Here is a 13,455-nt window from a genome sequence, read left to right on the forward strand (position 1 = left end):
TAAATTTGGCAGTAAAACTGAAGCGAATTAATACTTCGCTCTTTATTATGAAGTGCTTTGTGAAGTCGTTTTTAATGACTTTAGTAAATGAACCGTATCTAAAGTTAACGCTTGTGGACAAGTTAAGGACTATAATTTTCTCATAAATAAGGAAAGTTTATCTCGGAAAAGTCCAGCAAACAGAGCATTGTCTTTTAAATTTTATTTGTGTATGTGAACACGGTGTTTTAATTGAGTACCGTTAACTTCGGAGTCTTATTTTAGAAACCGAAACTGTGTTTTCTGATTTGTTTTTTTTTTCAACCAAACAATATGAAAGTTAAGTACCTATATCAATGTCATTGCCAACATCAATATTTATCAAACGTAAATTAGGACTACCTTTAAAATTTAAATTATTCTTAAAAAATAGTTATGTAAAAAAGGAAATTGGATGCGTTAGTGCTCCATAAATGTGATCGCTATCTGTTACTGAATTAAAAAATAAAACTCCATCCATTTCATTGATTCTAATTATCGATCCATTGATTCTTTAAAAAAAATCTTATCTAATAGTAATAATGACGAATGTACATACTCGTACTTATTTGTATAATAATAAAAAACAATTTTCATTTACAGATTTTTACTAAATACCAAACTAAGCGTGACTTACGTAAGAATACCAAATTTAAGATATATAAGGGGATAAAGTTATTCAGAATTATTATTCAAGAGAGAGTTCAGCGTGAAGAATGTAAGTAAACGCGTCTGTCTGCAAGTGATTGCATTCATTAAGCTCTTCTATCTGGTTATTATTGCTCTCATAATTTCAATAAAGTTCCTATTTATGAAAGTATTGTTAAGATTTGTAGTATAAATTAGCAACATTAAAATTAAATTAAGAAATAATACGGTCAATGTCACTCCTGAAATTAAAGTATAATTTAAGTAAATTAAACCTAAACGACAACTCGCAGGTTAAAAATAATTCAGATCTTTGGTTCTTAAGCAGGCCACTAACGAGCCTTGCAAAAAATGCAGTTACAATGGATTCATCCAAATGGACGGCATCCTAATATTAAACATTGTACACTGAGAGAAAAATCATCACCAGGAATTAAAAAACAGTTCTGTACTGGGGGAAAAAATGAAATTTTGTAATAATTATGGACGTTTCACTATTTCTGTAAAGTTTATTTATTTCTACAAACAGGTCAGTAATCCCAAATATAATTTCAACAAACAGATAAGAGAAATTGCAAAAGTCAATTTGTTCCTATTAGTTAACTCTCCTTGTCCCCGGATTAAGCTTATTTTTGTAATTCTAAGTGTATTTTTGTTGTACTTTTCTCTCAGTGTACGTTTTTTAGGATTCCGTACCCAAAGAATAAAACGGGACCCTATTACTAAGACTCCGCTGTCCGTCCGTCCGTCCGTCCGTCCGTCTGTCACCAGGCTGTATCTCACGAATCGTGCCTAGCTAGCGTGCTATCAGTTACAGTTGAAATTTTCACAGATGATGTTTTTCTGTTGCCGCCATAACAACAAATAGTAAAAAGTACGGAACCCTCGGTGGGCGAGTCCGACTCGCACTTGTCCGGTTTTTTTGACATTCACGGACCAATTTTGGATTGCAGCCACGCTATTTGGACTGTTGGAAGGCTAGTCAGTGGCCACCTTAAAAACCACACATTACCTTTCCCAAGTTTTTAGTTACTTATGTAGACTTACGAACACTTACAAAGTCAAGTGTGAAATATTGGCAGTTATTTGACACCCTAAAAGCAATAAAGACGATCTGCAATTTTCAACTGTCACAATATTTTCCTGAATCAGATCTACATAGGTATGTAAAGTTAAATAAAGATCCTAGAGATAGTTATGACTATGTATTAAGAGTATAAGTGTTTTGGCATATCTAGAGCTGTAAACTTATACTTGTATTTATTTAAAGAATAAAGGATTGTGATACAGAATCCTGAGGTTAGTGATGAAAACAGACTGAACCAACTAATAGTTGCGTTTTTATGAAATACCTAGGTAGCTATTCATAATCAGTCAACCATTTGTTTTTGCACAAACCCAAAATGGATTGTCTATTAACATCCTAAAGACTAACTATTAACTTACCTTAGTACTGAAATTTTACATAAATTTCTTGTGAGCTCTCCGACAGCGGTCCGTAAAGTATAATAATTATGCAAAGCCACTTAAAACTCTTTTTGCATGTTTTAATATAATATATCTCGACGCGAGACATCTCTCAAGCCTCCTTGGAGGCAACAAAAAACAGTAATCCTCTTAATAAATAGTTGTACCAGGTGCGTTGAAGTCCTGAACACTTCGCTGCGAAGTGCTTGCCTCCAGGAAAAATATGATGTAAATATTTATAAGATGAAAACGGGAAAAATTTCAACCAAATGGATTTTTGCTGAACTTATTCAACAAACTTTGTAATAGAATACGGAATAAGCAACGTGTGCAGGATTTTTGCTGGAAAGTTTCACTAAGCGGCCTAATTCTACTTACAGAATGCAAATTTGAATGTATTTGTGATAATTCTCAACCTAAGCATTTTTTTGTTTACAACGAGCAAGTTGAAAAAAACCGTTTTGTAGACCGCGGTACCATGGATAGGTGGATACCTACCACATATGACTGGGCCATGAGTGACGATTTACGGCATGTCCAATACGAGTAAGTATTGTCAAAAGGTGAAGTTCGAATGGCAACACAGCTGCATTACTGTTGCGAAATTACTTCTGAGGCCTTGAAGCGGGCGCTGTCACTGTCAATTTCCTTAATATTAGTGACGTTCAATGAAATGAAAAAATGTTTCAAATGCATATTGTAAACTTGTGATACGGAGCTAGCTTAGCTTCGTTTTATTGGGAGCAATATGTATTTATATTAAATTCACTTCCAATTTACTGCCTTCATAATTGATTACGTGCTCTTCTAATATTTAAATGCGTACCGTAAAACGGGGTCAACAGAAATCGCGGGGTGAATAGAGAAATTCTGAACCTTTTCTTTCAAGTTGTTATATTTAAAAACGTACATCTCTAAAATCAGATTTTTTGGAATACGTATATAGTAGACTATTTCTTCTCTACATTGATACCAAAAGAAGTTAATCAAACTGCCTAAAAGTTAGATTTTTTTGACTCCAAAGTAAGGTCTCACCGAGGTAAGAAATGTAGCCTGTCTGAACTTTGTTCTAGCGATAAATGTAGTGACATTAACGTAGTTAAAGTTAGCTAACCTGGTAATATAGTATCTGTAGTACCTAAACAATAAATAATATCACCAATTTCCTCTATAATTAAGCATTTTTTTGCAAAAAACTATCATCAAGCACTTTTACGTGAAAAAGGGGTCAATGGACACGCATATGGGGTGAATAGTTACGTCATAGGGGGTGAATAGTTACGTCATAGGGGGTGATTAGATACCACAAAGGGGTGAAAAAACATGCCTTGGGGGTTAAAAGACACGAAAAAATATTTTTGTATCAAATAACTCTTTAACAGATATATATACTATTTGCCAATAGAGTATCAATATAATAATGATCAAATTCGATGCCTATGACAACTAAAACTTCATATTTCTATTTGTTTGTTTATTTGTTTGTTTATTTGTTGCATACAATTAACACTAACAGTTCAACCTTACGTGCTAATTGGAATTACATTACTTAATAGCTAGCAACATGCATTATTCGAATAAATAAGTGAGTAAATATATTATAAGTAACTACATTCGATTTAAATCTATAACACATTACTGACATTACATTAGGAGTATGACGTTATTACATAAAAGAGATCAAGGGAGTAAAATAATTGATTAAATGTCAAGAATGTCAAGTAATTGCAATAATTAATTAAATGTCATGGATATAAATAAATCGAGGAATTACAATTATAGTACAAAGTCATAAAAATACAAAGTCATAAAAATACAAAGTCATAAAAATACAAAGTCATAAAAATACAAAGTCATAAAAATACAAAGTCATAAAAATACAAAGTCATAAAAATACAAATTCGGGTAAAATCAAGCAGATGAGTACAATATGGACAATTTATTAAAATTAAGTCAGTCGTACATAAGCAATGTCAAATATTTCCAGCGAATAATTATTATAGCATATTAGGTAATGGAGCTAGTGGTAACGATTGATTCGATGTACCGATTTGATGCGCCTAGAAATTTAGACTCCGTCGTGAAAAAAATATCTAGGTCATTGTCGCTGTCCAAGATGTTGTTAAGCAACGTTAAAGCCTGGTGAAGAGGGGACGTAGCAAGCAGGCGCGTCCGACCTGGAGGTACAGCAAAGAGACCACGGCTACGGGGCCGTAGCTGTTTCGCGGAGAGACGGGGAACCCGCAGGCTTATTTGTAGTAATAATGGTGGGTTTGTTACTTGTCCCTGAATTAATTGAAAAAAATATTTTTCTCCAATATGCTCGGAAATGTTCACCTTACTGTAGCAAAAATACTACGGGAAGTTCTTCGTTAATGTCAAACTCTAATTAAAAAACATCAAACTATCGCTGTCCTGTTCTAGCGGACGGGAAGTAAAAAAACACTACAGTAATAACTTATTACTGTAGTGTTTTTTACTTTTTAATAATAAAAAACGCAAACGGCCAATTATTATTGCCGCGAGCCGCTTCTACACGACCCGATCAGCTATCATTTCACGTGTATGATCGTGCGAATACTGCTTAATAAAATCAAAGATTATTTTTATATTTTTTTTAAATCTCATCCGTGTTCATAAAGCTTATATAGTTTGTCAAAGGACTTTCTCATTTCAAACATAGACAAAGAGAATCATACTATCTTTGTCTTACACTAGTACTAGCACCCAAAATAAAAGGATGGGTATAGTTTTCCTGGTTCTTACTGACTGAAAAGTTGGTTTGACCAACTATATTGCACAATTATATTGAATGAACGAATACTGAATGGCAGAATAAGTTTGTAACTTTAACTTTTAAAAATTAATTAAAGAGGGAAATTGTTTTTGACATTTTGGATGTGAAGGTTTGATTTGAGTGATGCTTGATGGTTAAATAATAATTATTTTAGCTTATTTCCTCGCATGTTTGGAGAAAAGCACTATATATGCCTCGGCAGGAATAGCAATTCGTGGATTCGTCTTCTTTGTCGGACTCCGCTTCGCGTCGTCCGACAAAATCGAAACTCATCCACGAATTGCCCTTTCCCGGCCTCTGCAATAATGTACTATTATTAAGGCGCTCTTATACTGGAGTTTTACGTTTTCAGGGGGGTGAAGCAGACGCAGCGATAGAATAGACAGGGGGGCACCCCGCGCGCCCCACCGCACGATTCCCGCGCAACACGTCTACTTCCTTATTCTGTCGCCATCCGTATTCTGGTTTGTTAGTTCCGAAATTTTTTCGGAAATTTATAATGAATATTTTTTATATATTGACGAAATAAATAAAATTAAGATTGTTTATAGGCTAATTCGTATTTTGATGAGTATTTAATGAAATTTACTATGGTGGTAAGTATAGATAATTATATGTAGAGTATTCCACAGTAAAATAATAAAAATCAATCATTTCTAATCACGTTTAATTCCACGTTGTTTTATAATTCATGTAGTCTTGTGTGATATAATAAGCTTTAGAAATCGATACTCTTGGGTTCAATTGGCGTAAAGGACATTTTGGCGAAAATGAGTTATATATACAGTTTTATTCAAAATTCCAAGCGCTTTCGTTCTGTATAGTTAAAATTTCAATATCTCTTTAAAAGTTGTCAATTTTATACTATGATTTTGGAAAAACACCTTAGCTCAGGGGGCGTAAATGACCAGTTATAAATTACATAGTATAGTAAAAATAATTGTTATAAATTGTATTGATAGACATAAATAAATAGATGTAGATGGTAGGACAGCAGCGATTATGCTGAAGTAATATAAACAAATAAAAAAAATTGTTTTGTGGCAAAAATTGTTTGTAAGTACATTACGCCCTTTTTCTAATAAGACAACCATAAAAAAAGAGACGTAAGGGACGCTCTTCTTAAAAACGGTCGTGTTTTTTGGCGTACCGGATATGCTGTTCTCGTAAATAAGTATTGTATTATAAGTTCAAGCAATCGGTTCAAAAGAACTCAAAAAGTTAAGAATAAGCCATAAATACAGTCATCCGTTTATTGAAACAAACAAAAAGGTATGATTTTTTTTTCTCAAAACCAAACCGTTTTTGGCTCTCCTAAAAATCGCGTTTTGTCCGTTAAACCCTTTGAGCCTACGGTAGTCGATGTGTACCGTAGTTGGTAACGAATACACTCTGAATTTAGAATAAAAATGTCTGAGTATGTCACTTACGACCCCCTACTAAACAAGACTCACTAAATTATCAAAAATGTCATGGTCGTAAAGGACATTCATAGTGTTTTTGACCAATTTTAAAGGACATTAACTTCTTTCGTATTGAATTTATAGATATGATTGCTAATTTAGGTTAAAGAGACTAACATTTTGAATACTTTTCCAATACACATCAAAAATATAGCTCGATAAATAAAAAAAATATATCAACATTAAACAAAACATCGCAGTTATTCGCGTCTCCTGAAAAGTAGCATTTTGTCCTTTACGCCAATCGAAGCCAAAGGTATCTTCAGTCTTGTCTTGACCGGGCGCGTGCAATATTACACTGGACTGCCGAGATAAGCGAGTGTTCAATAACTAATTTGCGTACGATTTACTATTCCTAAATGATCGATTTAAAAGTAATGTTAAAAATAGGCTCATATTAATTGTTTTATTGTATAGTGGACATAATATTGTCTATCGTTCGGAAAATATTTTAATGAACTTGCCGAGTTTTTTAGTATGAATGTACTCGGAGCCATCTATGAATGTTTAGGTAACCTGAGAGATTTAACTAGTCTTCAAGTGTGGTTTCATTTAGATAGATTAACCACATTGTAGGACAAAAGTTCGATAATATCGATACCATTGATAAAATATGCTGCTGTCGATCGTATAAGTTGTCAAACACAGTCCTTAATAATCCCCTATCCTCCTAAGGTCCAAGGTCCTACCTCTCATTTATTCAGTTCGATGAAATTTAAATCATAATAATATTCAATTGGAACAGTCGTTCAATTTTCATTTTTTTTGTAATAATGGATATTCTTGTATAAGATATATGTGAAAGCTTTTTAGTATTAGAATTTTCAATCAATAGCCTTACCACGACTTTGACACTGACATATTCGCTAACGTCTGCGTAACTTACTCTCTATACATCATCGAGTATCTTCTTTGAAAACGATTATGAAACAATTAAGTAAACGAATTAATTTAAACCGATTTGGTCATTAAATATTAATTGCTTCTTCGTCCAGATACGTTTCAATCTTTTTAAAGTGCTTGGAACGAAGTTTTTTGTTTTATATCAACGAGTTAGTGTAGCCGAGCTCATGCAATGACTGAAATAATTAAATTACACACAAACAACCACTTCCACTGCTCAGGGATGAATAATAACAGGCATAACATATCCCTGCGTCCGATCAAGCTGCATCTCCGATGAGAATCGGGATAGCGAGGCGATGGGCAGTCGCTGATACACTTGTCTTGTTCTCTTAATCAACAAAAAATGCGAATCAGAAAGGTACAGACTGTATTATGTACAGGCCAATATGTTGTCACAGGGCTATAAGAGATTCCACTGCGAGTAAAATAACGATAGTTGCTGAAAAAACCTGAGCTGAGGTTTCTAAGTTAAAGGGCAAACATTACATTTTAGTAATAAAGGGCCCATAAAACTATTTAATAATTTGGTATTATAGACCTTTACGCCCACGAATAAAGATAACTGCGGAAAAACTCTTAGCGTAAATGCTTTCAAATTTAAGGACATTATAGTAATAAAGGTCCCAGGAAACTTTTTATTTGATATTATACGCCGCTACGTCCATGCTATTTGTTTTGAATTTAGAGTTTAGAAACTAAATGGTGGTAGTAAAAGACACATTATCAAAACATAATATTAAGACACATTAATATTAGAAAAGTCCTGTACAACCTGGTTCGCTTCATATACTTATGGTAAAATCATTTTTAGGGCGGGTTGTAAAGGGCAAGTAAAATAATATCAATACTAAAATATGTCCTTTATGACCATCTTGACCATACGATATGAAAAATCATTAAGAAAAATGAAGGGCTTAAAGGACAACAAAAGACATAATGTGAGTCATTTAGAACAATATTTATATTTAGCGGTAACCTTTACGATAACATCTATGAACATGTAATTTTTATAAATGTCTGTTCATTTACGGTCTCTGAGCTAAGGTGTTTTTGCAAAATCATAGTAAAAAATTGGGTCGTAAAGCCAACTTTTTAAAAGATATCGAAATTTTAACTATGCAGGACGAAAGCGCTTGGAATTCTGAATAAAACTGCATATATAACTAATTTTCGCCAAAATGTCCTTTACGCCAATTGAACCCAAAGGTATCGATAGGTATTATGAATGTCACAAATTTTCCTAAAATTAACAATATTTTTAACCGACTTCCATTTCATAGAAGGAGGAGGTTCTGTATTCGGTTGTGGCTATTTTTTTTTTCTATGTACGTTCACCGATTACTCCGAGACCCGTAGTCCGACTTAAGTAATTCTTTTTTTGTTTGAAAGGAGCCACCTCCGAGTTGGTCCCATTTTAATTTGGTTCTGTTCTGATGATGGGATCCATGAGGAATTGAGGGAACTCCTCAATTTTTAAAGGCACATGCATGGCGATTTGGGTGTTTTCTTAAGCAACTCGAGCATTTTCTTCCGAAAACCACCACTTTGATGAAGTAGACCTGATGATGATGATTGTTTTGATGATAATGATGATGATTTTTTAACCGACTTCCATTTCATAGAAGGAGGAGGTTCTGTATTCGGTTGTGGCTATTTTTTTTTCTATGTACGTTCACCGATTACTCCGAGACCCGTAGTCCGACTTAAGTAATTCTTTTTTTGTTTGAAAGGAGCTACCTCCGAGTTGGTCCCATTTTAATTTGGTTCTGTTCTGATGATGGGATCCATGAGGAATTGAGGGAACTCCTCAATTTTTAAAGGCACATGCATGGCGATTTGGGTGTTTTATTAAACAACTCGAGCATTTTCTTCCGAAAACCACCACTTTGATGAAGTAGACCTGATGATGATGATTGTTTTGATGATAATGATCATGATTTTTTAAATGTAGTATGTTCAGCGATTACTCCGGCACCTGTGATCCGATTTGAGTAATTCTTTTTTTGTTTGGAAGGAGTTGCCTCCAAGGTGTTTCCGTATTATTTTTGGTTCTGGTCTGATGATGGAATCCATGAGGAATTGAGGGAACTCCTCAGTTTTTAAAGGCACGTGTAAAGTGATTTCGGTCTTTTCTAAAGTAACTCGAGCATTTGCTTCCGAACACCGCCAATTTTATGTAGTGCAAGTGTAGCCTTACCACGAGTTTGACATTGACATATAGTGACGCTAACGTCTTTGTAACTTACTTTTTATGCATCTCGCTCGCACTAATATGCCAGTATGAGCGAGATGCAAAGAAAGTAAGTACACACACGCTAGCGAATAAATCAATGTCAAACTCTTGGTAAGCTGGTAAGGCTACTGATCGGGGGTTAGGGTTAGGAGTTAAGGGGTCGGGGATTAAGGGGTCGGGTAATGGTGGTTGATGGGCTGCTGGTTCAGGGCCGACTGGTACATGAATCAGGGGTTGATGCGCTGAGAGGTAGAGTGATCGGGGGGGTTGAGCTATTGGGTCAGTGGCGGGGCGGAGGATGGATTTAGTGAACTGACAGGAATTATAATTTCCCAGACGGACTCGAGAAAATTCCTGATTACATATTTATTAAAGTAGGTACACGAATTTAGCGTTAATCATCATGTTGCTTTTCATTCATGCGTCGCGCTCTTAACAATGCGTTAAAACTAAAAATGGAAAAATAAAAATTTTTTACAAAAAAAAGAAAACCGACTTCAAAAAGGATGAAATAAAATATTATCCTTTTTAAGTCTATGCGTTACTAACTGATATGTTTGAAGTCGGTGCCAAGCCAAGTAGTAACAATACCCGTCAAAAATAATCAGCTTTATGACTATAAATCCCATTAGAACTGTCTTCTTCTTCTTCAAGTGCCATCTCCGTCCAGGAGGTCGGCGACCATATGTCTATAGGTCTCTCTATGTTCAGTCATGCGAATTAGTCCATCTATGCTCTTCACTTTTAACCAGTCTCTTATATTTTCAGTCCATGATATGCGCCTTCTACCACGGCCACGCTTCCCTTCAATTTTTCCTTCAATTATTAATTTCAATAGGTTGTATTTATTGTTTCTATATATATGTCCAAAATATGCTGCTTTTTTCTTCTTTATTGTTGATACTACCTCTAAGCCTTTTTTCATGATTTCCAAAACTCTGACATTAGTTATTCTATCAGTCCATTTAATTTTGAGCATACTTCGATAAATCCACATTTCAAAAGCCCTTAGTTTGTTGACCAAATTCTTTTTCAGGGTCCAGCTTTCGGAACCATACATAAGAATTGGGATGATGTAACATTTAACCATGCGCCACCTCAGTTTTAGGTTTATTTTCCTGTTAGTTAGAAGTTTCCTCATTTTCTGAAAGGTGTTTCTGGCTATTTCAATTCTCGTCCGTATTTCCTTCTCTGATTCCCAGTCCTCATTTAACCAACAACCCAGGTACTTATAACTTTTTACTCTGTCTATTATTTTATTATTTAAGGATAGTGGTCTAAGTGTTTCTGAAATTGGTGTTTTACTAACAATCATGTGTTTTGTTTTACTTGTGTTTATCTTAAGTCCATATTCCAAAAGTGTGTTATTCAGTTTTTGCAGCATTATTTGAAGGTCTTCAGGGTTAGTAGCAAATAAGACGGTATCATCAGCGTAACGAATGTTCTGTATCAATTTGCCATTTACACGGATCCCAAGATCAAGTTCTTCAAAAGCCTTTTTAAAAATCACCTCCGAGTACAAGTTGAATAAGCAGGGTGACAAGATACAGCCCTGCCTTACGCCTTTCTCTATTTGAATTTCTTCAGTCAGAACGTTATTAATTTTGATTTTAGCTTTTAGTTTCCAGTATAAGTTCTCTATAAATTTAATGTCGTTACCATCTATTCCAATTGATTTTAATATATTGATTAATTTAGCATGATTCACGTTGTCAAATGCTTTTTCGAAGTCGATAAAGCACATATGAACATCTACTTGAACATCTAGACATCTTTGTACCAAAACTTGGACTGCTACTAAGGCATCTCTAGTACCTAGTCCGGCTCTAAACCCAAATTGTGTGTCACTTATGTTTTCCTCTATTTTCTTGTAGATTCTTCTTTGTATGATTTTTAAAAATACCTTCAGGAAATGACTCATCACGCTGATCATCCGATGATCGCTGCAGCTTTTGGCATTGGCCTTTTTAGGTATTGGTGTGAATATTGACAAGAGCCAGTCTTCAGGGAGCATATTGTCTGATTGATAAAATTTGTTAAATAATGAAACTAAATTATCTATATTATAATCATGTATCAATTTTAATACTTCCACCGCAATTCCATCGGGACCCAAAGCTTTTCTACGCTTCATATGTTCTAAGGCTGATATAAATTCTGATTTCAGTATTGATGGACTCTCTAAGTTGAGATCGCTTAGAGGTTCAGTCGGTATCCTATCATCTTTAAAAAGATTTAGAACATAATCTTGCAAGACTTCGCAGGCCTCTTTTTTATCAACAACAATGTTTCCATTTTGATTTACGAGTGTACCCTGAAATCTCTTATTATTTAAGTCTGTGAACTCTTTTACCTGTTTGTGCAGATTAAAACTATCATGGATCTGTTGTAATCTTTCTATTTCTTTACATTTATTAGTCAACCACTGTTCTCTTGCAATTGTGATTTCCCTGTTAATTTTTATATCTGTTTCATTATATTTATCCTCATTTATGTTTTTATAAGTCCGCCTTTCATTCATTAGTATTAATATATCATCGGTCATCCATTCTTGTCACTTTCCCGTGTCTTTACTAGTTAGTTCTTCCGATGTTATATTTCTTATTTCCGTAACAAGATCTTTATATGTAATCAAGGGATTGTTCCCCTTCTCGCATATAGGTTTTATACAGTTGTTAAGTTTAACACTCACTGAAGTTTTAACTGTCTCATCTTTAAGGCGGTTTATGTCAACTTTCATTATGCTGGATGGCAGTTTCAATTTCTTTAATTTTAAAAACATCTTGGCACAAACAGGGTTATGGTCAGATTTTATATCAGCCCCGGGATATGTTTTGACCTGAATGATGGAGTTTCTAAATCTGTCCTTTATCATAATGTAGTCGATCTGGTTTCTTACAACATGTGATGGTTGGTCAGCTGGTGAGCGCCATGTGTAAAGTCGCCTTGCAGGATGTTGGAACCAAGTATTTGTAATGACCAAGTTGTTTTCGGAACAAAATTCTACGAGCCTGTTTCCTCTATCATTCCTTTTTCCTAAACCAAATTTCCCCACAATTTTTCCTTCTTCTCCTTGTCCCACCTTTGCATTTAAGTCCCCCATTATTATGTTGATATCCTGTGATTTTACTGACTTTAATAACTGCTCTATTCCTTCATAAAACTCTTCCACTTCCTGGTCATCACCATCACATGTTGGAGCATAGACTTGGATTATGTTTAGGTTGAAGGGATGAGCACTGATATTTAGCATCATGCATCTATTAGAGAAGTGAGTCACATTCGAAACATACTTCCGAAGTTCCTTGCTCACCATGATACCAACTCCGTGGTAGTTAGATTTTTGATCGGATGGGTTTCCCGTATAAAACAGCGTGGCGTCGTCTTTGTCAATTCTTCCGCTATCAGCTAGTTTCGTTTCACTAATCCCCATTATATCTATCTTTAATCTTACCATTTCTTCTATGACATTTTCTAGTTTACCCTTTTTATTTAGTCCTCTGACGTTCCAAGTACTCAAATTAACGCTTTCTTCTTGTTTCTTCTTTCTAATCTTCATTTTATTCGCATAGGGATCTTCACCAGTCTCCAATTTAACATCGATGAGCCTGGCAACTCTTCGACGCCGAGCGCTAGTCGGTTCACATGGCTTACTATTTTCTGATTCGGACATGACATATGGTTTTACTAAGGGCAAATAATATGTAGTGGGGCCCCAAAGTCCTTCTACATTCGTCTTTTTTGGGGTTATTTAGACCCCAAGGCCGTTGCAGCCTCTTCCAGCCAGTCGCCCAGCATGGGGAAATGGATATACCGCCATTGACTCGGTCGCCAGAGCCCCGTCCGTTGTCCAGCAGGGAGCACCACGGCTGCCTGTTGGCCGCCGCCGCCATCCGGCGCGTGCAGGTGGGGTTGACAATTGG

The 13,455-nt window shown here is 35.1% G+C and overlaps 1 protein-coding gene across 1 annotated transcript; it reads right to left on the minus strand.

Annotated features, from left to right (window-relative positions):
• Positions 1-12,086: 12,086 nt before the first annotated feature.
• On the minus strand, positions 12,087-13,205 carry LOC134672703 (craniofacial development protein 2-like). The gene has a single exon (XM_063530652.1). It carries the CDS (start codon positions 13,203-13,205, stop codon positions 12,087-12,089), a length of 1,119 nt encoding a protein of 372 aa, XP_063386722.1.
• Between the last annotated feature and the right edge of the window lie 250 nt (positions 13,206-13,455).

The sequence above is a fragment of the Cydia fagiglandana genome, chromosome 2 (genome assembly GCF_963556715.1).
Source record: "Cydia fagiglandana chromosome 2, ilCydFagi1.1, whole genome shotgun sequence".
In the NCBI taxonomy this organism is placed as follows: domain Eukaryota; kingdom Metazoa; phylum Arthropoda; class Insecta; order Lepidoptera; family Tortricidae; genus Cydia; species Cydia fagiglandana.

Coding starts and splice junctions, on each gene's coding strand:
- LOC134672703 (XM_063530652.1), bottom strand. CDS start 13,205: ATGTCCGAATCAGAAAATAGTAAGCCATGTGAACCGACTAGCGCTCGG.